Here is a 25,960-nt window from a genome sequence, read left to right on the forward strand (position 1 = left end):
AGTAGAGAAGGGACCATTCATGTAGTCACTTAACATGGCTTTAATGAGCACCTACTATGTGTTGGCCATAACAGTGTCCTTGCAGAGCCTACAGATCAGCATGTATGAACTCAGGAAGGGAATAAAGAAGGACACCCCAGGATCCTTGAATGAAGGATTGCCACAAAGCCAGAAGGAGCATGTTTGGGACAAACCAAAGTCCCTCTGTCACACAGACACTAGTGAATGTCCAAGGGAAACTCCTTCCCAAAAAAGGAGGATAGGCACATTTTGGAGGCAGACATAGATCTGATGGGGGAGAGACAGAATCTTGAGACTGGGAGGACTCAAGACAAAGGCATGAGGGGAATGGGGCATGACTTTGTACCCCACGCTCTTAACATACTGTTAGGAGCATTTGCTTATTAAGCAAACCCAAGCACCCAATATGTGCCAGGCATCCAATGGACTTTGTAGACAGAGGTAAATAATGAGATTCTTAAAATGAACTCATTGCCTAGAGAGACAGTGATAGAAATAGTGACCACGTTGTAAGAAGGCTGGGGTTGGGCAGTAACTAAACCTATTTGGAAACAGGCCAGGAATGGTTTCACAAGAGGTAGCATTTTTTTCTTCTTTTTTTAAGACAGAGTCTCCTCCATCGCCTAGGCTGGAATACAGTGGTACCATCTTGGCTCACTGCAACCTCTGCCTCCCAGGTTCAAGCAATTCTCCTGCCTCAGCCTCCCAAATAGTTGGGGTTTCAGGTGCCTGCCACCACACCCAGCTAATTTTTGTATTTTTAGTAGAGATGGAGTTTTGCCATGTTGATCAGGCTAGTCTCAAACTCCTGACCTCAAGTGATCTGCCCGCCAAGGCCTCCCAAAGCGCTGAGATTACAGATGTGAGCCACCAAACCCAGCCAAGAGGTAGCATTTGAGTTGAGCCTTGAAGTATCACAAAGTGGAGACGGAGGAGGAAGGGCAAGACATTTCAGGTAGAAGGAACAGCACAGACAAGCGCTGGAGACTTGAAAGTCAGCCCGGGAAGAAGACTGTGGCTGGAGTATGGGCCGAGACAGGAGAAGAGCCAGGAGAGGAGGTAGGAGTCAGGGCATCAAGGCCTTAAAGTGTCAAGAATAAGGAGTTTCCAGAAGTTATTAGGCAGGGATGTGACAAGGTCAGGTCTTTTTTATAAAGGAAAGTCACCCTAGTAGCCTGTGTAGATGAATTGGCGGGTGCCAGACACGAGGCCAAGAGGTCAGTAAAGAGGCAGTTTTAATCGGGCAAGGAAAAGACACAGGTATACTTAACTAGGATGGTGGCCACCGGGCTGAGAGAATAGGATAGTCAATATTTTGGAGGTGGAATGAACAAGAAAGAAACTAGTTAGATTTCAAAAGTGAGGGGCCAAGAACCCTTAAGTTGGATGCAGGGGCCTGTCATGCAAAGTGGGGGTTGGAAGTGAAAGGTCAAGATTTTATCAAGGGAAAAGCAAGAAGAGAGCTTACACTAGCAGCAGAGAAAGCTAAAGGCAGTCACACTTCTCCCTGCAGTCACTGTTTTGTTTGCCATCTTGGAGCCAACTCTGCTGCTCCAGCTGGCCACCCCATCAGCAGCCAGAATCAACACATTCTCAGTCTGGGGCCAGGGCTCAGAAAGTTATGTCAACTCAAGAGGCTCCCTTATTCCTCGAGCTGGCTTCCTCTCCCAGCAGTTTGCTAGAAAACTCCAGCCCACAGCCAGGCAAAACCTCGGAACCCAAGAGTAGCGGAGAGGCTGGCCTCTTCCAGGTGCAGGCAGTAGGTGACTGAGGAGTGAACAGTGTCGAGGGAGAAAGTTTCTTCCTGATTAATGACAATGATGCCATTCCATAATGACTTAAGAATGACTAATCAAACAAGCTTAGAATAACTGACATGATACCGTCTGTATCACTATAAAGCACATTTATAACCTTTGAGACCTCCAAACTCCTCTGGAGTGGGGACGGCAGACAAATCAGCAGTACCTCCTACAGATGAGGAATTCGAGGCTCTGACAAGGAAAGTGATTTGTCCAGGGTCACACCATAGCACAATCTGGACTAGAACTCAGGCCACCTGACTTCCAGACCAGTCAGTGCCTTTTTAGTCTCACGCTATAGCAAAAGGAGAGGAGGGGTGGGGCAGGGGCGTGGAGGACTAGGGCCTGATGGTGAGAGAAATGCTCCAAGCTCAGTTCAGCCTCCTACTAGCTGGGTGACCTCTGGCACATCACTTCCTTCAGAACTTCAGGTTCTGCATCCCAAAATGGGGCGATAATCCTTAATTCACTAGGTGTTACGAGGGTAAATGAGACCTAAGTATCCAAGTATAGTAAAAGCTGCTGCCTACAGTAGATAAGGTGAGAAACAGTAGATGCCATGGCACTAAGAAGATAAGGGGATTCCCATCCTGACTGGGAATCCCCAAAGGGCGGGGAGACCAAGGCACAGCCATTCTACCCCTTACTTCTGCTGGGTGGGGCTGCTCAGGCAGAATTAGTGGAAGCCAGTGTGCCCCTGGGGCCTGAGAGCGGCCCACGCTGCACCCTCCTCTGGCCTGGGGACGTCCTTCTCAAAAAATTTTTGGCCGGGTGCAGTGGCTCACGCCTGTAATCCCAGCACTTTGGGAGGCCAAGGTGGGCAGATCACAAGGCCTGGCCAACATGGTGAAACCCTGTCTTTACTAAAAATACAAAAATTAGCCAGGTGTAGTGGCAGGCACCTATAATCCCAGCTACTCAGGAGGCTGAGGCAGGAGAATCGCTTGAACCCAGGAGGCAGAGGTTGCAGTGAGCCGAGATCGCACTCCAGCCTGGGTGACAAGAGCAAGACTCCGTCTCAAAAAAAGAAAAACTTTTAACCAGGATTTTTTTTAAATAGTAAACTATAGCGAACACAGTATTTCTCATTTTAACCATGTGGAAACGAACAGTCCAGTGGCATTAATGACATTCACAAGGCTGTGGACCACACCACTATCTATACCCCAACTTTTTCATCATCCCCAGGAAGAACTCTGTACCCATTAAGCAGTGACTCCCGCCTGCAGACCTAGCCTCTATTCTGCTTTTGGTCTCTGAATTTGCCTATTTTAGGTAGCTCATAGGTGGAATCCTATAATATTTATTTTGTGTCTGGCTTATTTCATTTAGCATAATGCTTTCAAGTCCATCCATGTTGTAATGTGTATCAAAATTCTGTTGCACTTTATGGCTGAATATTTTACTAAATGCGTATTCCATATTTTGTTTAGTCATTCTCTTAATGGACACCTGGGTCTGCTTCCACCTTCTGACGATTGTGAATAAAGCTGCTATGACCGTGGGTGTACAGCTATCATTCCATTCTTTCAGATACATACCTGGGAGTGGAATGACTCGGTTAGATGACAGTTCTATGTTTATCTTTCTGAGAAATCACCAATCCGTTTTCCACAGTGGCTGCACCATTTCACATTCCTATTAGCAACGCATGAGAGTTCCAGTTTCTCCACATCCGTAGTGACACTTATTTTCTGTTTTTTAATTGTAGCCATCCTAGGAAGTGTGAAGTGGTTCCTTATTTGTATTTCAAGACCGCAAATATGGAGGGAGAAGGAGAGCTTTAGGGTCAGAAATGTGGGCTGATGCTGGCTGGCCCAGGGACTTGGGGCTTGCCCTACCTGTCCCATCCCAACATCATAAGAGACAGAGGGACCCAGGGAGCTGGACAGGGAGGGAGGGTCTCTCTAGCCCCAGGCCCTGGAGGGTTCGCAAGGCTTAGCAGCTCACACAGTGGCAGCAGGATAAAACCATTCCTTCAGGTTGAGCCTGCTGACAATTCCTGTTCCCTTTTTTGTTGCCAAAGAGTAAAAAACAGAGATTCTAGAGCCCCAGAATCTGGAGAGAATTGTGAGAGTTTCTCACAATTTTTACAAGAAAATTACATGTATAATTTTTAAAAGAAGATTTAATGTAATTTTTTATTTGGCAAATGGAAAAGCAATCTGTTTTCCCAAAACAGATTACAGATCATAAAGTTAGACAAAATCTCTTCTCCTAGAGTGATATATCTGAATTTTAAGACTAAAGAAAGTTTTAGGTTTATCAAAAGAGCATAAGTGGTTTTATTAGGTTGGTGCAAAAGTAATTGTGTTTCTTTACCATTAAAAGTAATGGCAAAAATTGCAGTTACTTTTGCATCAACCTAAATAACAGTTGGACAAATGTTAATCTAAGGATGTGTGAGTTAGGGTGATAAGCCTTCCCACCTCCATATGCACATATGGACCTCCTTATCCTTCAATATCCAAATCAAAAGTCACATGACCCCATCACATGAAAGACATAATCATGTCTCTCACAACTTTGGTAATGACACAGGATTCTTCCCTGCTACTTGCCAACCGGGGACCTCCATGGCCAGCGATGCCTCCTGCCCAGGCCTCACATGGCCACAGACCTGCCTCTGGAGGTACCATGCCCACTGACCCACCTGTGCTATAGCTTGTACCCACATTCAGGGGTTCTTGAGCTCTTTCCCCGTGTCCAAGAAGAATGAGGATATGCTGACAATTTGAAGAATGAGGATGGGCAGAGAAGAATTTTATTGAGTGATAGAAAAGCTCTCAGTGGAGAGGGGACAGGAGGGGTAGTCCCCAACCCCTGCAGTCAGGTGGTTTCTCTATCTCTCTGTGCCTGGGTCTGGGGCTTTTTATGGACTCAGAATGGGGAGTGTGTGCTGACTGGTTTGTCAGTATGCAAAAAAGGTTAAAGCAAAGACACCACTCACAGTATAAAAAAAAATTTAGGAAAGGGTAGGTATATGTAAAATAGGTGAAAGGTGGGGAGCAATCAGAGGAAAGCGCACTGAATGGGAAAACAAGTTCTCAATCTGGTTCATGGATTTAGCTGGGACTTGTAGCTGGACTTTAAACTGTCTTTGGCTTGAAGGTAGGGTTTCACCGGGGACCCCACCCTATCTGCCTAGGCATTTGTCTGCTTCCTGCCGTTGTCAATAACATTTTATATGTTCCTCTTCACTAGTATTTCACTGGGATTGTAACTATTTTCACATATGTCAGTATTTTCACTAGTATTTCACTAGTATACTCATTGTGGGTTCTCTTTTCTGGGAGCTCTTCAAGGTCAGAGACTCAATCAGTCATCCCAGCATCCTCAGCCCCAGCAAAGGTCCTGGCCCAGAGGCAACATCAGGAATCTTAGCTGAATGAATAAATGACAGGCCACACATGCAGTCTGTGCTCATTTGCCCACTGTGCACCTGTTCCAAGAAGCACCTGTGGCGCATTGGAAAAAGTGTGTGTCTCTGAGCCAGGAAACCTTGCTTCTAGTCTTGAGCTGACACTGACACACAGTGGAATTATGGGCAAGTTGCTTTACTTTTCTAGGGCAGGGGAACTAACTACTGCCCTCCAGCCCCATAAGGTGATAAGCAGGTGAACAGGAGACATGGTGGTCATTATTTTATAGTTATGCTTCATCTGAAAATGTGGTGGACTTTAAAGGTGGTAGGGATGTCATTATCTATGGGGCTCCATCTGAGCGATGCCCTTGAACCCTTAACCAAAAACACTGTCACCATGCAGGCATCCTGGTGCCTAGAATTCACTCCTAGCACCTTATAACTTTGAGCTAACCTTTGATTTCACCAGGCTACCCATTTCTAACACAAATATGCCCCTGTCAAGGACAGGGAAACTGTCACTCAAAACTTAGGGAGAATGGGCAGATCAAGCACTTCATGGGCGGGGTCCTGTGACCAATGAAGTGAATATAAAGAGGGATGTGGCAGAGAGGAAGAAGGGAAAGAGGCAGGCTCTGATTCTGAAGGGGGAGAAAATTGTGGGGGTCCACAGCGGGGAAGAGAGAAAAAGTCCAGAAAGAGGTTAGAAGCAGCTAGGAGAAGGGGCAGACTTCCCCCCAAGCTCCAGATCCTGGTTCTGCCCCTGGCTGTGTGAACTCAGTGATGTCTTTTCTTTAAACCCCACTTCCCTCCTTTGCCAAAAGGGATGATAATTGTTGTGACTATGATACAGGAGAGTGATCCATGGCAAAGAGTAGGCACAAATGTTTGTTTCCTCCCCCTAGCCCTTAGCCGATTTCATAGTTCTACTGAGTACACAGCAATCTGCAGGTAAATGTCCCTCTCTCCCAACCCCAGCCCCTACACACAGGCTCCTTTGGCTTCTCCCAGCTTGAGCAGCCAAGGCCCCCAACAGGAGACTCTTTCAGTGGTTCCATGAGAAGGCAGTTTGTGCTGCCGTTGGCATTACTGGACAAGAGTCCCCGGAATCAACACTCTCTTGCTTTTTCCTCCCAGACAGCTCTCTCTACTCCCCTGTTGTGTGTGAAAGAGGGACAAGCAGGATGGCCGCTGCACCTTGCATTGCACAGGCACACATTCTTCCTCTTTCCATGTGTTTCTGGGGCTCCAACATGGACACCCTCAGCATATTCTGGCCATAGGGTCCTGCTCTCTCTCCAAGCTCCCACAATCCTTAGGATGAGCAGCACACAGCTTCCCACTTGATTCTATCCAATTCTCGCTTACATCTGGGCATGGACCAGCTCTGCCTTAAGGGCAGTGAGCAGGCTGTCTTCTTCTCTTGGAGTCTCATGAAGCAGCTAGCATGGGCAGGTCACTCAACAAGTGTTCACCATACATTTGCAGAACTGATTCATTCCTATATTCAACAGATATCTACATCTGACAAGAGTTCGTAACTGTTAGGCATCAGTGGCACAAGGGATAGACCTTTTCAATACCTGGGAAAATGTTGGAGACCCCCCTGCCCTAAAATTATTGGCTCCAAAAGATTATTGTCAATAGAAGCACAGAAGTGACAGCAAAATAACATGGAATACAGACAACGGAGGGCTAGTTAAGGTCTTTGGTGACAGACTGACATGGATTTGAATCCTGCCTCTGCTATTTTATACTTGGATGACTTCAGGCAAGTTATACTTTCTCTGCCTCAGTTTCCCTTTGATTTCACCAGGCTACCCATTTCTAACACAAATATGCCCCTGTCAAGGACAGGGAAACTGTCACTTGACAGTTTATAAAATGGGCATAATAGTACTCATCTCATTTTGAGGCCTAAAGGAGACAAATACACCTAAGTTCTCAGCACAGTGCCTGGCCTATCATAAATGATGTGGTTACTAATGATAATGATAATAGACTTTAATGTAAAGAATATTATCTGGAATGAGGCTTGCAAGTGATATATAGTGCAGTGCCAGAAACCCAGGTTGGACAAGGCTGTTGGAAAACAGCTCACAGAACAGTGCAAGAAAGAAAGAAACAGGCTGGGTGCAGTGGCTCACGCCTGTAATTCTAGCACTTTGAAGGCTGAGGCGGGAGGATCACTTGAGCTTGGAGTTTGAGAAAGAAAGAAATAAAATTATAAAAATATCAGTGCCCCAAGCCACAGTTGACCCTGCTTAGAATTAGCTGTCTATCTATCTACTAAGTGGGACCCAAGGCCATGCCACTTTATCAGGACTAGTCAGATTCAGAGGGCATGTAGACTAGTGCAAATATAGAATTAGACAAATATAATAATTAGTGCAAATATAAGAATTGGGCCTTTCCACTCTAGGAGCAATGTGGTTTTGAAAGCCGTCTGGTGGAAAGAACACTGGTAAGGGAGACAGACCAGCCCCAGCTCTACCAGGAAGCCCCAGGAAGCCACTAACCATTCCTACCTCACTTTCCACAGTACCTGCCATGCTCTCCTCCCTGGGGAGGTGAAGTTCAAGTGGAGTGGTAAAGTGTTTTGAAAATGAACATGCTGGCCAGAAGTAAGGTGTCACTGTCCCTACAGCATGCCCCCTAGTATACACCCAGCCTGGTCTCTCCTCAGCCTCTAGGCCTGCTCATCTTCAAGACTTGCTCAAGTCCCTCCTTCCCATGAAACGTCCAGGGGTGACGGGAGCCTCTTAATGCAGCCTGTTCATGTCTCCACTCGTGGTCACATGGTCTCGTGATGATTTGAGGGTCTGCTCCATTTCTAGGGGCAGGGTCAGCATGTAATTTTCCTTTCCCTCCCTAGTGCCAGCACGGGCCTGACACTGAGTAGGCACCTTGTCAGTGTGACTCGAATAAACAAATGAGGCTTTCCCAACTACCCCAAATCACAAGGCTCCCCTCCCTCTTGATGGCAGCATTCAGTGGTCATTCATCTCTTTCTGCATGCAACATTTTCACATTGTGCTTCAATGACACTGAACTCAGGATGCATTTTGTCTTATCCCCCTACCGGCTCAGCTTCCAGGGCTGCATCCTCTGTATCCCCATAGCACCCACTGAGCCCGGGGCCTGCCCCTGAGGATTACTCATTAAGCAGTTATTAATTTGCAGCCAGACTTTCCTGAGTCTCAGTCGCCTGGTCAAGATGTTTGATGACTGCCCCATCTCAGACATTATTAAAAGCGCAAGATTTGGGGCCAGTCTGTGGTACTCTCAACAAGTGACTTAACTCTATAAATCTACCTCCTCATCTGTAAAATGGGGATAACTGTATTGACCTCATAGGGTTGGAATGAGCATTCAATATTTAACTCATGAAGCTTTTAGAATGGTGCCAATACTCTGATTAGCTCAGACCTATCCTGTAGTTCTGAGAGGTCCAGGTTCTGTGATGAAAAGGGAGCAGCCTCCCCTGCAGACGGTCACTTTCTGTCTCGTCTCAGGCCTGTTCCTCTTGGAACTGGAGGAGGCAGGTTGTGAGTAGTGACAGTAACTTGGTAAGAGGATTTCCAGAATCCTGGTGTGCTCTGCAGAAATCCTGGGAATGTGACAAGATCACTTCAGACTCTGAGGAAGCTGGGTAGTAGAACATCAGAGCCTTTCTTTCCCTTCGGGCCACAGAGCTGTGGGAAGCTGAGGTCCTACGGGCTTGTGGGGAAGGGGCAGAGACGGCGGGCATCCAACCACCCAGTCCTTACACTGTGTGGCTTCCTTGTGAGCAATGCATGCCCACAGCCCTGTGAAGGATCCTGAGCCAAGTGGCCTGAAATGTTCTCTTGGCACAAGTGCCCAAATATCACAATCACCCATCCGTGCAGCCTTAGCCCCTGCTAGGCCTTTTGCTGGGAAACACATCTCATAACACTCCACTTATAAAAAGTCTACCTGTCCTCCAGAGCACAGCTCAAAGGACGCCTTTGCAGAACTGCTGAATGCCTACTTATGTCGAACCAGACCTTCTTCTGGGGCTACCAAGAGGAATGAGGAGCACAGAGCCTAGAGGGGGCAGCCTGGCAAATACATAAACATTGAAATTCAGTGACCTGAGGGCTGGAATAGAGGCATTTACAAAGTGCAGCACAGCCACAAAGCACTTTCACTGCAAGGAAGGCAACTGACCAAAGTTAAACAAATGAACAAAGTCATTTCAATCCTGATAAGTGTTATGAAGAAAACAAAGTCAGTTCATATGAAAGAAAGTGGCTAGGTGGTGGCATGGTCATGGAAGCTCTGTGAGGTAATATTGAGCCACTGCATTGAGTGGAATGACGAAAAGAGCTCAGCAGTGGAAAGACTGAGGGGATGGCAAATGTCAAGGGCTGAGAAGTGGAAGTGAAGGTGGTGGTGATGGACATGGCGGTGATGGGGACAAGAAAGAATTCCAGTATCTGGAATGTAGCTGGGGACAGTGGTGGGAGGTGAGCTGCACTGAGATTACAGCATAAATAAAGTGCTGTACAGTCATTCCTCAGCATCCATGGGGAGCTGGTTCCAGGACTTCAAGAGGACACCAAAATCTACAGATGTTCAAGTCTCTTGTATAAAATGGTGTAGTATTTGCATATAACCTCCAACCTGCACACATCCTCCCATATACTTTGTCACCTCTAGATTACTTATAATACCTAACACAATTTAAAAGCTGTGTAAGAAGATGCTATACTGTGTTGTTTAGGGAATACACTACAATCTATTTTTTCTGTACCGAGCATGTACAGAATAAAGTCTGTTATCATCCATGGTTTTTTTTTCAAATATTTTCAATCTGAGGTGGAATCCATAGATGGGGAACACATGGATGTGGAGGGCCAACTGTACTGTGCCCTTTTTTCCACTCAGCATTATAATGTAAGAATATTCTCAGTTGGGAAAATCATTTGTAAACATTTTTAATGACTGTATTAAAAAACCATCATATAAAAAGAAAAGAAAGTTGCTTTCAACTTAAAAAAAATCCTTATACAATGTACCACTCGTCTGGGATATGCTTCTGGGAGGGGGACACTCCCTACTTGGGCTGCAACAGAAGACAGTAGGGAGAAGGGCTTAAAGTTCTGGGAGTCAGGCTAGCCCCTCCTGCAGGTGTCCTCATTGCCACTTCTTGGTCCCTGTGGTTAAGGGTCAAAGTGCCAGAAGACCCACTGATCGAACCTGAGACTGTCGAGATGTCCTGTTCCCAACAGAGAGTATCTGAGCTCCAGAAACTTCCCTCTCAGGCCTCCACTCCCCCCTCCTTTGTACTATGCATCCTACTCTGACTCCCATGGCTGGAGTAGATCAAATGTACATTCTCAGTGTCCCCTGGTAACGACCTCTCCCTTGCCTCTGATTTGCAAGGCACAGGCAAAGCTGACAAAGCCTTCCTCCAGGAGGCTGCTCTGCTTTCTCCTCTCCTACCCCAGCTTTTGGCTCCTGGCTTCTCTGGAAAGCCACAGGACTCCACCAGCTTCTCTCTGACAACAGTTCAGTCTTCAGGGCTGGAGCTGCAGGGTCTGCGGAACTCCTGTCCATACTCATGTATCCACTTGTTGGCCACTGAGAGAGAACAGGGAAGAAGGAGACAGCAGACTCAGCAGAGCAAACAGAAGCAGTGCTGCAGACTGGTGCGCACTCACAGGGGCATGTGAGTGCCCCCTTAAATTCTGCATCCTAGGCAACTCACTTGCCCATCCTAGTCCTGGCCTCACTATGGACTACAAGCTGTTTCTCCCAGCAGATAAATAGCAAAGAGGACATTGTCCTCTGGAAAAACGTGACAGGTCCTGTCTCCTGTAAACTCATTTTCAAATGTTTGGGAACTAAGGTCACTCACTCTTCATTTTGGAAGCCCCTGTCCCCCCATGAAGGCATTCCAGAGTACTAAGAGAAAAACGGATGGCATCTCCTGGCAGCCTCCACCTCAGCTCATGAGCCCCCTTCCACTTCTTTTTCTGTATTCAGAGCTAAGTGCTCCTGGATGTATATGTGACATAAACACATCCATCTGCTTACTGATCTCTTCTTTGTTTTCCCACCTCCTCATGGAGAACGCTACATGCGAGAGGCAATGGCTTGACACATCTTCCCTTCGGGTAGAGTGTGGATGGAACAACATACTCCTCTCCGGAGGTCCTCAGGAATCAAAGCCTGTCTGGTCAGGTGAATAAACCTTTACTGACAGTTACTCTGTAACAGGAACCCCTGCCTGTTATGGGCTCCCCATCTGTTGGGGGCACCGCATTCATAATCTGATCTTCTCAATATAATGTGGCACTGTAATGAAGCGTTTAGAATGGGATGGCTGTGCTAGGTCCCACCCACCCCCTGTTTCACTCTACTCTGCACCCCGTACCCCCTTCTCATGCTCAGAAAGGCAGGACTTACCCCACTTATCTCCCACCAGGACAGGACAGCCCGCATGAAGTGTGTCACTGTCCCCTTCACCACTCCTCTGCAGGTTCCACCAAAACAGTGCTGCATTCTGAAACAAGAGGGTCCAGCCCCAGGGAGGGTCAGCCCAGAACCTCAGTCCTCGGGAAGCACACACTAAGGACAAATGCAGGCATGTCATTGAGGAAGCCTTTCCATGCAGGCTGGGGGCAATGCACGCATAAAATGGCACAAAATGGCATAAGTTGCCATTGACTCATTCATGCATGGGTCACTGACAGAGTCCACTGCGCCCCAGGTCCTGGGGCTGCAGAGACAAATCACATCCAGTTCTGCTCTCCAGGAGCTCACAAGAAATAGACATAAAACAGACCTGAACAAGACAGCATGGTGAGTTCTGGGAGAAAAGTGAGCATGTGTGTCACCGGGTCACTGAGGAGAAACACCCAACAAAACCACAAGGTGGAACAAAATATTCCTTACACAGCCAAGCACATCACCAACTCAGAAGCTTTTCCTCCCATAGGCACTTATGACTAACACCTTCAGGGAGCAGGCAGTATCATAATCCCCATTTTCCTAGCAAAGAACTGGAGGCCCAGGGCTTTAAATAATGCAACAAAAGAAGGAGCAAAGTGAGGACGCAAGCCCAGGTGTTCTGACGCTAAATCCTGTATGTTTTTCCCCTATACACTGCTTCTTTGCCCTATCTACTTCCTGTAGTCAAATTACTTTAACCTTGGCCCTCAAAGTAGACAAAACCCCAGGTCATGAAGAGCTTTCCAGGATGCATTGGCAGTCTCTATGTTCCCAAGCCTACAAGAGGCACCAAGTTCCTGAGCATTCAGAGACACCTGGCATTGATTTATCAAATGCTTAGAATGCATCAGGCACTGTACTACCTGCTTTACAGGAATGATCTCGTTTAGTTATCTACATTTCATTCCTAAATTAGGTAAGGGCTGCCAGGGAGTTGGACTGATCTGAAATTTGGAGGAAATACTCATTCATGATGCAAATCTCTTACACTCGGTTCTCCTCAGCGCCTATCCTTTCCAAATTCCTATTGCACCATCATAATGCCTGCTGACATCTCTGTAAACTCCTGGATCAAAGGGCTATGAATTTCCCTCTGCACCCTCTGTTTCTCTAGCTCTTAATGTGGACTGAACTAATAATGGAAGGAACTAGATGCTGTAGAGGATCCAAAGTAAATAAAACAGAGCTCTTATCTTGAGGAGCTGTACTGTGACAGAGAAGACAGACGTGTAATCATCTACTTGCAAGGTAAGTGTAAATAAAATAACAAATAGAGACACAAGTGACAAGCATGTTTGTGATAGTAAAGAAGACTATTGGATGATCTGTGATTCTGAGAATTGGGGAAGACCTCTTTTTGGCCCTCTTCCCAGGACTGGGCTTGCAAGCACAGAGAGCGTGAAGGTTAGGGGGTGAGCGCTGCACTCCCTCAACTCCATCTTCTGGGACCAGGGCCCCACTCACCTTAACCACAGGCACGCTGAGGTTGGCATAGATGAAGGCTGTGGCTCCTCCGGCTTCCACCGAGCTCAGCTACAAGACCAGAGGAAGAAGCCAGAGTTAAAACAGCCACCGACTTCCCTACCCTGTCATATGACGTCATTTCTGCATAGATTCCTAGATTCCTTCCCATGGTCTTCTATTCAACTCTGAGAGAAATACTTGAAAGACAGTGACCCAACTTAGGAGGAATTTCGGGAGCCTACTCAATGGCATTGGTGTTGCCTACAGGGCCACAAGAGGATAATGTTTTGGTATTCCTTCTTTCTTTTCCCTTCCAGTTAACATCCTTATTGAGGGCTACAATAAGTAGATTCAAACTTTTTTGACTGAGACCCTTAGGAAAAAATACATTTTAAATAATGACCCAAGACACACACACACACACATACAAACACACACACACACACAAACACACACACACACATACACACACACACACAGCCTGAAATATAATTGTCATAAAACATTCTTACTATCTGAGATAACTTCTGATCTTCTCTATTTTATTTTATTCTATTCTAGCATAGTTCTCTGAAATGCTCATCATTAGAACCACTAAACTAATCTCACAACCTATAACGGATCATGACTTGTGGCTTGAAAACCAGTTTAGACTATGATTCTTCTTGGAAGCTGGGCATCATAGGAACTACTCATTACACCTTTGGCGTATTCTCCAGATCACTCTGCTCCTCTCCAGGAAACCCCAGCTAACCCATCACTGGTCTGTTCTAGGATTATGCATATGTTTTCTTAATGTGAAGCTTTTTTTCTGGTTGTCACAGAAATATATAATAATTATAAACTTTTTTAAAACAGGAAAATATTTTTAAATACCAATACATATCATTGTACCATCCAGAAGAAAGTTACAGTTGACTTAGTGATAGTTGACATTTATTGGGCACTGACTATATGCCAGACGTTACACTATGTCCTTACAAATATATTATCTCATTTATTCCTCAAAACAATCCTAGGAATTACAATTGTTATTATTTTTAACTCTTCTCATTTTACAGATGAAGAAACCAAGTCTCAGAGAGCTTAGGTACCTTATTAAAGGTCACATGACTCTTCCAAGACAGAGCCAGGATTTGAGCTGAGCCAGTGCCGTGTGACTACAAAGTCCCTGCTCATAACCATCATGCTACACCTTTGGAAATTTAGGTCATATCCAAACATTTATTATTATAAACAACACTGCACTGAACAACTTAATGAAAAAAAAATCACTTTGCATTTTGGATTGTTTTCATAGGAAAGAGTCTTAGCACTAGTATTATGGGGTCAAAAGGATATGCATAAATTTTATACTTATACATTTTGCTAAATTATTTTTGCAGCAGTTGCATCACACAAGAGTGCCAGTTTTACCTCATGCTGCCTAGCACTATCTACCAGAAGGTTCATGCTCTTTAATCTTATGGCAGTCAAATCCCAGCACATTTACTTGTGTTACAGAGCAAGAGGTATAGGAGGTAGGACGCTGGCCCTTGGTAGATGCAAGTGAACTGACGTGGTGATTTGGAACCTGGAAATGGCAGTGGTGACTATCAGCATTCCTTGGCTCCCCCGGTAGCACACTGGGAAAGCCAACAAGAACAACAATTGGTTCCTTGTGTTTAGGTAACTAACAAATTAGATTATTCTATTCCAGCCCTTGCCAGTAAGGGGCAACCTGGACTTTCCTGCATTCTTTTACCTGTGGTTTTACAATATGGTGGAAAGGAATGACATAGCCAACATATTAAAAAGAAAATCAGATTCTGCATGCAATGAAGCTTATGAGCACAGCATGGGCCGTGAGAACAGTGGGGAAGGGAGAGAAATCTTCCCTCTGTATACCTTCTACTGTTTTGTATTGGGGCTGTTTTTTTTTTTTTTTTTAATAGAGACAGGGTCTCACTCTGTTACCCGGGCTGGACTCAGACTGCTGGGCTCAAGCGATTTTCTTGCCTCAGCCTGCCAAGTAGCTGGGACTACAGGTGCACACACTGCACCCAGCTTGAGACTGATCTTATGTCCAATCTGAGCAGAAAATCACCAACTGGATTTCAACTCAACCCTCTGTACTTCTTAAAGATTATTTTCTCCCTACAATATCAGTCTTAGGTTTCCCACAAACCTTAACATTTGTCTTGAGAAATGTTTGTCTTGAAATTGTCTCAAGAAATTCCAACCTGCAGATAAAAGACTTAGGCATAATCTAGCACTTCCCAGGTCCCACGATACTGATTCCCCCTTATGAGACCCTTTCCTTTAATTGCTCTGTAGGATGCCATGACAGAAACATACAGTATGGAACTTTCCAGAGTGACATCCCTTCTTACTTTATCTCATCAGATCCTCACAACACTATGAGGAAGCACAGGGCAAAAAGTGAGCTCAAATAATAGATGTAATCTGTGCTGAGGTCACATAGTAAGTGGCAGAATCAGGATTAGGTCAACTGACTCCAAACCCAAAGTGCATTCCGTTCCACTGTGTCTCAAATACTTAAAACGCAAATGCACATTAGTGCACATGCATGTGAAAGTGTGTGAGAGTGCGTGCACAAACACAAACACACACACATGCATTTGGCATTTAAAATTACTGGGTTTTTATACCCATGCTACCTTTGCTATAGTAACTGGGGCCCTGTAACCAGGGAACCAGCCATAGGAGATATTGAGGGGATAAAGAACAGAGATATATTGCGCCCTAGATGCCCTATTTTTTGGCAGTAGTTCATTCTTTCACTGTCTGTGACCTCCCATGACAGCTGGAGTGCTAAACCAGAGATGCAACCAGCTGCAGCTCCAAGATGTGTCCCTTGCCTGATAACTGACCTCAGAATGATCAGAATGAGGCCAGATACCATTGTAAGTGGAAGCCTTCCAGTTCCATAGGAAGTACAGAACTGAGCCACATAAGAAACACATTGACATTGCTGGCATTAAAGACTACACAGAATGCTGGCCTCCAACTGCCCTTTCTTGGCTGTCCTGTGGAGACCAGAAACAGTCCTAATAGAAGAGGAAAAGCTGGGGTGCGGGATGTCTGCTATTCTAATGAGCCTGAAACAAGGACTTCATCCTTGGTTGTTATATAGAGCCCCTTCAGTTAACAGTAAGATATCTCTTCTAATAAGTGGTTAATTCTAATAATCTCTTCCAGTGACAGGTGATTGAAATTATGGCTTGCCACAGAGAAGGAAGTAAACCCACATGATCTGAAGGAAAGGGGATAGGTGAGCTGATACAGACTGGGGCCGACTCCTGATCAGGCCAGGAATTAGGAGAGAAGTACAATTTATTGTTGTACTTTGAAAGGGGTGTCATGGAGATTTTACTGAAGATTTTATAGAGAGGTAAGGAAGATAATTTTCACTAAATATCAGAGGCAGCACTCGCTGAATTTCTCTCAGTGTCTCTACTCTTCCCTCTTGTAAATCTGCTGCCTCATTCCTCATCCGTGTCTCTCCCCACAGCTCCACAACCTCATCTATGGGTTGTTTTTCAACACTGATTAGTCCATGAGACCTCAAGGACACAGACTCTCAGAGCCTCCTCCTGTGTTGTTCGAGTCCCTCTATCTCTTTGCCTTCAGTGGAGCTCCACTTCCCATCCTAATCCACTGCCCATACCAAGGTCATATTTAGATTTATACACTGTCAGCTCTTTAAGGGTAGAAACCTTGTCTTGTATTTCTTTACATCTCCTACAGTGCCTATCAAAAATGCTGTCTGAAATTTGCAAAATTCTGGGAGATTTTTGCACTGAGTACCAGATAAAATCAATATATGAAATTGCTTTGAAAACAATAAAATAAAGTAGAGCTATAGTCAGTCATGAAGTAAGAAGCCCAGAGCAAGACTCACATAGATCATAAATGTTGCAACTCGGTTTCCAGACTTCATTCTGTAGAGGGGGCTGCTTGGTGACTGAGAAAAAAACAGAACATATCATTATTTTACACACGTGGCACCAGTGGGACAGGCAGGATTCCACTATTAATACAAATAGAAGTAAAATGGGGGTGTCAAAGATGGGATATAGTTCTGAGCTACACCTACTGGATTATGTGCCCGTCTTTGCTGGCAGGTACTCAATACAATTTTTTTTTTTACTAATGTATTAGATACTCATATAAAAAAATTGTATACTAACCAAAGAGAACTACTTGTCAGTAATGAAAGTACTACATGAGGGGTTAATTGCACCTCTGAGTTTTCTGTGAAATATAGCAATTAATATATAAAATATTACAGACAATTATTCTGTAGGAATACCAAATCAGAAGGCCAGAGTTCCAGTGACTTGCTGAAGAGACATACTCTTTTCTTTTTGTCACGGAACAGTTTGAGATATGATTTACATTCCATAAAATTCACCCCTTGTAAGCCTACTGTTCAGTAAGTTTTAGTAAATTTTAACAGTCATCCAATCATTCCCACAATTGAGGTTTAGAACACAGAACACTTCCATCTGCTGAAAAGTTCCTTCATGCCAATTAGCAGTCAATCCCTGCTCCCACCTCCAACCTCAGGCAACCCACTTATCTGCTTTCTCTTTATAGCATTCCATTGTGCAGATATATCAAAATTTGTTTATCCATTCACCTGTTGACAGACATCTGGGCTGTTTCCAATTCTTGGTTATTGCAAATAAAGCTACTATAAACTTTTGTGTACAAGTGTTTGTAGAGACATATTTTCTTTTTCTTTTGGGTAAAATACATAGGCGTGAAATGGCTGGATCATAAGTAGGTGAACCTTTAACGTTTTAAGAAACTGTCAGACTTTTTTCCAAAGTGTCTGTATAATTTTGTATTCCCACTAGCAGTGTATGAGAGCTTCAGTTCCTCCACATCCTCACCAACACTTGGTATAATCTTATTTTATTGTAGCCATCGTAAGAGAGTGCAGTGCTATCTCACTGTGGTTTTAATTTGCATTTCCCTAATGATGTTGAGCTTCTTTCCATATGCTTCTTAGCCATTCATTTATCCTCTTTGGAGAGGTGCCTACTCAAATAACTTTTTGTCCATTAAAAAAATTGAATTATCGGCCGGGCGCGGTGGCTCAAGCCTGTAATCCCAGCACTTTGGGAGGCCGAGACGGGCGGATCACGAGGTCAGGAGATCGAGACCATCCTGGCTAACACGGTGAAACCCCGTCTCTACTAAAAAATACAAAAATCTAGCCGGGCGAGGTGGCGGGCGCCTGTAGTCCCAGCTACTCCGGAGGCTGAGGCAGGAGAATGGCATAAACCCGGGAGGCGGAGCTTGCAGTGAGCTGAGATCCGGCCACTGCACTCCAGCCTGGGTGACAGAGCGAGACTCCATCTCAAAAAAAAAAAAAAAAAAAAGAAAATTGAATTAACTTATTACTGAGTTATAAAGGTTCTATAGATATTTTGGATACAAGTTCTTTACCAAATATATGACTTGCAAATATTTTCTCCTAGTTGGTGACTTATCTTTTCCTTTTCTAATGATGTTTTTTGAAAACCGAAGAATTGTAATTTGATAAGGTCCAATTTATCAGTTTTTTTCTTCTTTTATGGATCATACTTTGGTGTCCTATCTAAGAAATCTTTGCCTAACCTGTGGTCACAAAAATTTTCTCTTATGTTTTCTTCTAGAAGTTTTATAGTTTTACATTTACATCTACGATCCATTTTGTGTTAATTTTCATATATGGTGTGAGATAAGGATGTATAGTCATTATTATTTGCAGATAGATATTAAATTGTTCCAATACCATCTACTGAAAAGATTATATCTTCTTCACTGAATTTCCTTGGCACCTTTGTCAAAATCAATTGATCACAAATGTGTTGGTTTATTTCTGGAATCTGTTCTGTTCCATTGACCTATGTGTCTCTCCTTACACTGGTACCACACTGCCTTGATTCCTATAGCTCTATACTAAGTTTTGAGATCAGGTAGTGAGTGTCCTCCAATGTGTTCTTCTTTTTCAAAATTGTTTTGGCTGCTCTAGGTTTTTTGCATTTCCATATACATTTTAGGATCAGCTTGTTAATTTCTATAAAAATAACCCTCTTGGAATTTTTATAAAGCTGGGGTTCAATTTATAGGTCAATTTTGGGGAGGTCATTTTAATCCTCAAAAATCACTACTGGGTATCTACCCAAAGGAAAATAAAGTATTATATTAAAGGAAAAACACCTGCACCCAGATATTTATTGCAGCATTATTCACAACAGCAAAGTAATGGAACCAACCTAAATGTCCATCAATGGTTGATTTAATAAAGAAAGTATGGTATATATACAACATGGAATACTATCCAGCCATAAAAAGAATGAAATCATTTCCTCTGCAGCAACATGGATGGAGCTGGAGGCCATTATCCTAAGTGAACTAACTCAAAAGCAGAAGATAAGTTATTGCATGTTCTCACTTACAAGTGGGAGCTAAACAATGGGTACACATGCACATAAAGATGCAGGTAACAGACACCGGAAACTCCAAAATGGGGGAGGGTGAAAGGGGAGTGAGAGTTGAAAAATTACGTATCAGGTACAACATTCAATATTTGGGTGATGGGTACACTGGAAGTGTAGTCCCCACCATTACACATGTAATGCCCATATAACAAGCATAGCTGGGTGCAGTGGCTCACTCCTGTAATGTCAGCACTTTGGGAGACTGAGGTGGGAGGATTGCTTGAGCCCAGGAGTTCAAGAGCAGCCTGGGCAACATAGCAGGACCTTGTCTCTACAAAAAAAAATTTTTTTAATTAGCCAGGTGTAGTCCTAGAGCTACTTGGGAGGCTGAGATGGGAGGATTGCTTAGCCCAGGAGCTCAAGGCTGCAGTGAGCTATGATGGTGCCACTACATTGCAGCCTTGGCAACAGAGCAAGACCCTGCCTATAAAGAAAAAAATAAATACATAAATAAATACGTAAATAAAAAACAAGCATATATACCCCATGAATCTAAAATTTAAAAATATATATATTTGCTATTATCAGCAAAGATGGCCAGTTGAGATCATGAGGATAGAAGAGTTACTGGAGGAAGGACAATCCTCACCAGGAAGTCCCTGAGTGAAGAAGTCAGATGATTCCATGACAAGCCACATTCTTCCCTCACCAGCAAATTTTAGAAGAGAGATGGTGGCAGACAAGAAAATGAGTCAGCAACAATATGCTTGAAACTAATGCTTTCAGATGTTTCTAGAACAAGAACCTTTGTTCTAAGGTTTCACTTAGTATTCCCTGAGAGCCTACAAGAGCTCTGCCTCAGAGAAATAAATAATGTCCTGGCTTACTACCCCAGGGGATTGGTCATTGACTCCACCATTACCGTAGCGTGGTCAAAGTGAGGCTCATAGTGCCCTCCGATGCCATAGTTCACCACCTGCAGATACTCTGCATACGGAGGCCGGACATCAAGGCCTGTGAGGGCAGCAATGCGGTGGTTAAGGGTCACCAGCATTGGGTCAACGGTGTCCTTCAGCCAGGCACTAAAACACACCACAGATTGAAGTATCAATGATCTGATGCCTGAAATGACTAAATGATGTCTCTGAATGAGTGAATAAACAAATAAATTATGTTAATTGCCAGAAGGAAGGATGGAAGGAAGGAAGGAAGAGAGGGAGGGAAGACAGACATAACTGCCTAATTACCTACTCATTCCTCATGGTATGTCTGCCCAGTTCACTTTGTTCTCTACCTCAACAATCTCATGGCATTGAGATACAAAGAGGAATAAGACAAAACCCCGGCCTTCAAAGCTACTATGGTGTAGAGACATCTGAACAGAGGGACCCAGATACACTGGGAAAAGCTTGAGATTTAGAGAAATGTGACGAGTCCCCGATCCTCTGTGATCCTAAGTAAAGTATTTAACCACTAACCTCTCTAAGGGTCAGTGTGTTGTCTATAAAATTGAGATGATAATAGTATCTACTTCACAGACTTAAAAAGATTGTGAGAGGCAATGCTTATGAAGACACTTTGTGAGCTATATGTTAGTGTTACTTTTAAACACAGGAAAATCTCTGCTCTACTGCAAGACAAGCCAGGATAGGGCAAAGACTAAACAGCAGAGTTCAGTCTCTTTTCCTGAATGTCTTGTTGAGGTTCTGACAAAGTGGCAATTTTGGAATCAGAATTTATGTCCCTGGAAAATGAGGAAGTGCTCCCTAAAGCCAGTGGGCCTCCTGGGGAGACCATAAGGCTCTGAGGGAAGAGCCTTGGCATGATATGGAAGACCATTTCTTTGCTCTTTGCTTTTGATGAACTAATGTGCTCATTCTTTTAAATAGAGTGCAAGAGAGTGCTATGCCACATGCTCTTAGGTTTACAGAGATCCCCAAGACAGGGTTATTGCCTTCTAAGAGCTCATGGATTATGGGAGAAAGGACAAACACAAATATAACTAAGAACAAAGTAAGGTACAGTGAAAAATTGAGAAACAGACTTTAAAGTGCTGGGGAGCACAGAGGAAGAAGAAGTTCATTCCAGTGGGGCACTCAGGTAAGATGGTGACATTTAGGCCAAATTTTGAAGGGTACATAAAATTTCAATAGATGGAAAAGATGTAGGAGTATTCCAGCCTGAAGAAACAGCATAAGCACAGACATGGAGGTGTGGCAATAAATTATGCATAAGGAGATAGGAAGAAGTAACGGGAGATACAGCTGGAGAAGCAGCCTCAGGGCATGACATAGAAAGCTGAAAACACTGTGATATGGAATCTGGACTTCACTTTATGGATAATGGGTAGTCAGTGAAGGTGTGCGAGCAGGAAAACGATTTGGTAATTAGAAGTTCCCTGGTGACCTTTGGGAGACCAGCTCCAGTGAAGTTGTGAGGACAGAATCAAAAGTCAAAGAGCTGAAGAGTGATGCAAGTAGAGAAAGAAAGTAGTTTCTTGTTCTGAAAAGGGAAGAAAATACCACCTGCTCCCCTGGAAGCAATTAACCCAAGGCTGAATTTTCTCTCTGACACTACAATATCAGAAAGGTTAGAAAAAGCAATGAAGCTGAGGTCATAGGGACCTTCCATAGCTTAGAGAATAACTACTAATATGAAAGGCCCTTAATGTACTAGACCAAGTAAGTTAAGCCAAATGATTCTGAATCACAGCTTTGATCACTCACCTCCCTTCCCAGACAGCACAAACAAATCCCCATTCTGAGGTCTGGCCTCTTGCCAAGGATGCTGACATCACTGTCTCACATGTCTTTGGTGGATGCAAGTAAAGGGCTGCAGTGGGGGGTGGGCAGGGCTGGAGGGGTGGGATAAAGCTGGGCTCTCACAGCTGAATCTGCTCCTCTACAGAAGCCATCAGGGCCACAGAGTCTATTTGTCCTTCTGGTCTCATTGTTGGCAAGTCATGCTTTGAATATGAGTCAGGAGGTGGGAACAGAATCTTGTAAAGTTAAAATTACAAATGTAGACAGGACTATATCTTCTGGAAAAGCAATCCTGTTTAGAAGAACAACTACAGACTTATTTTTTGGTTTAGGCCAGAGGAGCTCTTCCAAGTCTCTCTCGAATGGCCTTCTAGTTAAATCCTCAGATGATCTAACGATCTGGGAAAGGGGAGTGGAAACTTTTCCCTCTTAAAAAGAATGTATCGCTATAAATGTGAACTAGGAGTTCTCCACCTAGTCCCTGAACGGCTGTTGCTGACTGGCAGTCAGCTATGCTACGGGCCTGAGGGTGGGCAGCAGGTATGACCTTCTTACCTTTTGCTGATGCGGTACTCCACTTGTAACTGCTTCTCCCCTGATGCCACCACTGATCTCTGTAGCTGGTGGGAAGGATGTAAGACAAAGTCCAAGTGGTTAGGATGCAAAAGGAAAGGCTTGTCATTCGACAGACATGCTCCTCCCTTAAGCATAAACATAACAGACGCCAGTTCCTCCCTAATTAAAGGACATTTTGCATGTGGGACTAATTTAGTGACAGCTATCAATCCTGAAAATAAAAAACCATAAGGCACTAAAGATCGTAGAGTTGAAAATAACCTTTTTTTTTTTTTTTTTTTTTGCATTCAAGGGCTTAATTTTAATTTTGGATGGGAAGTCTTTTGCATTGCCATGGGTCTTTAGAAAATAACTTTTAACACTGTGTCTAGTCGACAGTAAGCACCCGATAAAAGTTTGCTAAGTTGAATTGAACTGTTATTTGAATCCCTTTTGTATCTGCAAGACTGTGAGTTAGGTAAGAACAGGGGCTATTTCTCATTCGTCTTTGTTTCCCAGGGTCAGGCACTGACCTGGGGCTGGCCTATGGTAAGCACTTCGTAAGTGTTTGTCGAATTAAAAACGAACACCTCCAGCAACACGAAACTCTCTACACTCAGAGGCAGCCTGCTCCTTTTGAATATTCTAATGAAAGCCTTTCTTTATAGAGAATCAGAATCTGTTTTTGCTATAACTACTTTTTTAAAACAATTGATATATAATAGTTATAAATGTTGAGGGTACTTGTGAGATTTTCATAGCTGCAACTGCCTTGATTGTGAAAAGACAACAGTTTTGATAACACTAGTTTAATTAAATGCCTCTCTTTTGTTCTGAATGTCTAGATATAGCATTTAAATTATTATTATTATTATTATTATCTTTAGAGATAGGGTCTTGCTATGTTGCCCAGGCTGGAGTGCAGTAGTACAATCATAGCTCACTACAGCCTCCAACTCCTAGACTCAAGCAATCCTCCCACCTCAGCCTCCCAAATAGCTGGGACCATAAGCACATGCCACCAAACCTGGCTAATTTTTTTAAAAAATGTTTTTTGTAGATATGGGGTCTTGTTTTGTTGCCCAGGCTGGTCTTGAACTTCTGGTCTCAAGGGATCCTGCTGCCTCGGCCTCCCAAAGTGCTGGGATTATAGGAATGAGCCACCATAGCAGGCCTAAATTATTTTTAAATAAAGTGTCTCCTAATTGCAAAATCCAGGGACAGAAAGAGAAATATTATTTATTAATATGAGGGTAAATGCCTCTGTCATCAGAATGTCAGCTCATGAGGGCAAGGACTTGACCTTTTTTCAGTGCTGTATCCCCAGGGTCCATTCAACGCCTGGCGGTGGAATAGGTGCTTAGTACTGGTTAAATAAACAAATGAATGAATGAAACAGGGCACTGTGCTTAAAGGTGCTCACAGGGCTCAGACCCAGCTCTGGTGCTTCACAGGCAGGCAGAGCCTGGGGCAATGAGCTACACAGACAGAAGCTCTTTCCCTTCTCTGAAGCTTCCATAATGTCATTGTCCCTCCTGCTAAACCAGGTAGACAGTCTTGGAAAAGCCACTTCCTTTCCTTGGGCCTGTTTCCCCATCTATAAAATGCAGCACAGGAACAACATGTGCTTGCGAGTTCCTCTCATCATGTGGCTCTACAACCTTATGAAGCAGGAAATCAGAAGGGGATTGATGTTGCCTCTATCCATTGTCCCTGGTGTGCTGTCCTGAGCCATTTGTAGAGGAGAGACTCACAGAAGAGGGATGCTCCCTTCTGTTCTTTTAGGGCCAAACCAATGGTTAAAAAAAAAAAAGAAAAAGAAAAAGAAAAAAAAAAAAAACCTAAGGAATCCTTTCTCCACTCCAAATTAAGAAGCCACCTTATACTTAATTCCTGTAACAATCATTAATTGTCCATGTACCAGTCACTCATTTTTTAGAACAAATATTTATTGGTTGTTCTCTGTGCTAAGCACTGTGCTAGGCCCTGGAAAAACAATATGTTAACCCAGACAATGTCCCTGCCCCTAAGACATCTAATGGGGCCATAATAGGTAAGTATAGAATGCCATGGAAATACAGAGAGGGGCACAGAGCCCCTTCTTAGGAGGGACAGGAAGTCTTTCCAGGATGTCCACGAGACACACTGGAATCATACGGGTGAGAAGTCAAGGGCAGCTCATTCCAGGCAGACAGAAGAGTGTGCAGCTGGAGCATCAAGTGCTGGGGGAGATGTGGTGGAAGGGGTTGGCAGCAGCCAGGCCATGGAGACTTGTAAGCACTCAAGGGCAAAAGTGACCCATTAAAGAGTTTCAGCAAGGGCTTGAATGGTCAGACCTGAGCTTTTAAAGATTACTCTGGCAGCAATGGGAAGAACATGGGCAAGGCATTTGCAGAAAGATGATGCCTGCTAGTTTACAATCTGACTGGGAAAACAGGATGCTGACCCAGGAAACTGTCGGTGATGTCAGACAACACATAAAAGGCAGAATACATTTAAAAATTAAGTACCAAACAACCGGTGAGAAAAAGCTTAGAGTTCAGAGGAGGAATAGGTAATTGTATGTGGCTCTAAAAGGTGCTCTAAAGTGGGCAAAGGATATGAACAGACATTTCTCAAAAGAAGACATTCATACAGCCAACAGACACATGAAAAAATGCTCATCATCACTGGCCATCAGAGAAATGCAAATCAAAACCACAATGAGATACCATCTCACACCAGCTAGAATGGCAATCATTAAAAAGTCAGGAAACAACAGGTGCTGGAGAGGATGTGGAGAAATAGGAACACTTTTACACTGTTGGTGGGATTGTAAACTAGTTCAACCATTATGGAAAACAGTATGGCGATTCCTCAAGGATCTAGATCTAGATGTACCATATGACCCAGCCATCCCACTACTGGGTATATACCCAAAGGATTATAAATCATGCTGCTATAAAGACACATGCACACGTATGTTTATTACAGCACTATTCACAATAGCAAAGTCTTGGAATCAACCCAAATGTCCATCTGTGACAGACTGGATTAAGAAAATGTGGCACATATACACCATGGAATATTATGCAG

General features: G+C 43.9%; 1 protein-coding gene across 2 annotated transcripts in view; it reads right to left on the reverse strand.

Moving 5' to 3' along the window:
* Positions 1–10,130: 10,130 nt before the first annotated feature.
* The window catches only part of P4HA3 (prolyl 4-hydroxylase subunit alpha 3), a 37,742-nt gene continuing 21,912 nt past the window's right edge, over positions 10,131–25,960 (reverse strand). The window contains exons 8-13 of one of the 2 annotated variants that reach the window (XM_023209411.1): positions 22,886–22,950; positions 20,491–20,650; positions 17,036–17,098; positions 13,132–13,200; positions 11,623–11,712; positions 10,131–10,794 (exon numbers count right to left, since the gene is read on the reverse strand). In XM_023209411.1, the coding sequence (XP_023065179.1) occupies positions 10,537–10,794; positions 11,623–11,712; positions 13,132–13,200; positions 17,036–17,098; positions 20,491–20,650; positions 22,886–22,950 (705 nt within the window). In that variant the 3' untranslated portion in view covers positions 10,131–10,536. Of the gene's footprint in view, positions 10,795–11,622; positions 11,720–13,131; positions 13,201–17,035; positions 17,099–20,490; positions 20,651–22,885; positions 22,951–25,960 lie in introns of both variants that reach the window. The other variant, XM_023209410.1, reaches the window with a different exon arrangement.

Source organism: Piliocolobus tephrosceles, chromosome 13 (assembly GCF_002776525.5).
Source record: "Piliocolobus tephrosceles isolate RC106 chromosome 13, ASM277652v3, whole genome shotgun sequence".
Lineage (NCBI taxonomy): Eukaryota > Metazoa > Chordata > Mammalia > Primates > Cercopithecidae > Piliocolobus > Piliocolobus tephrosceles.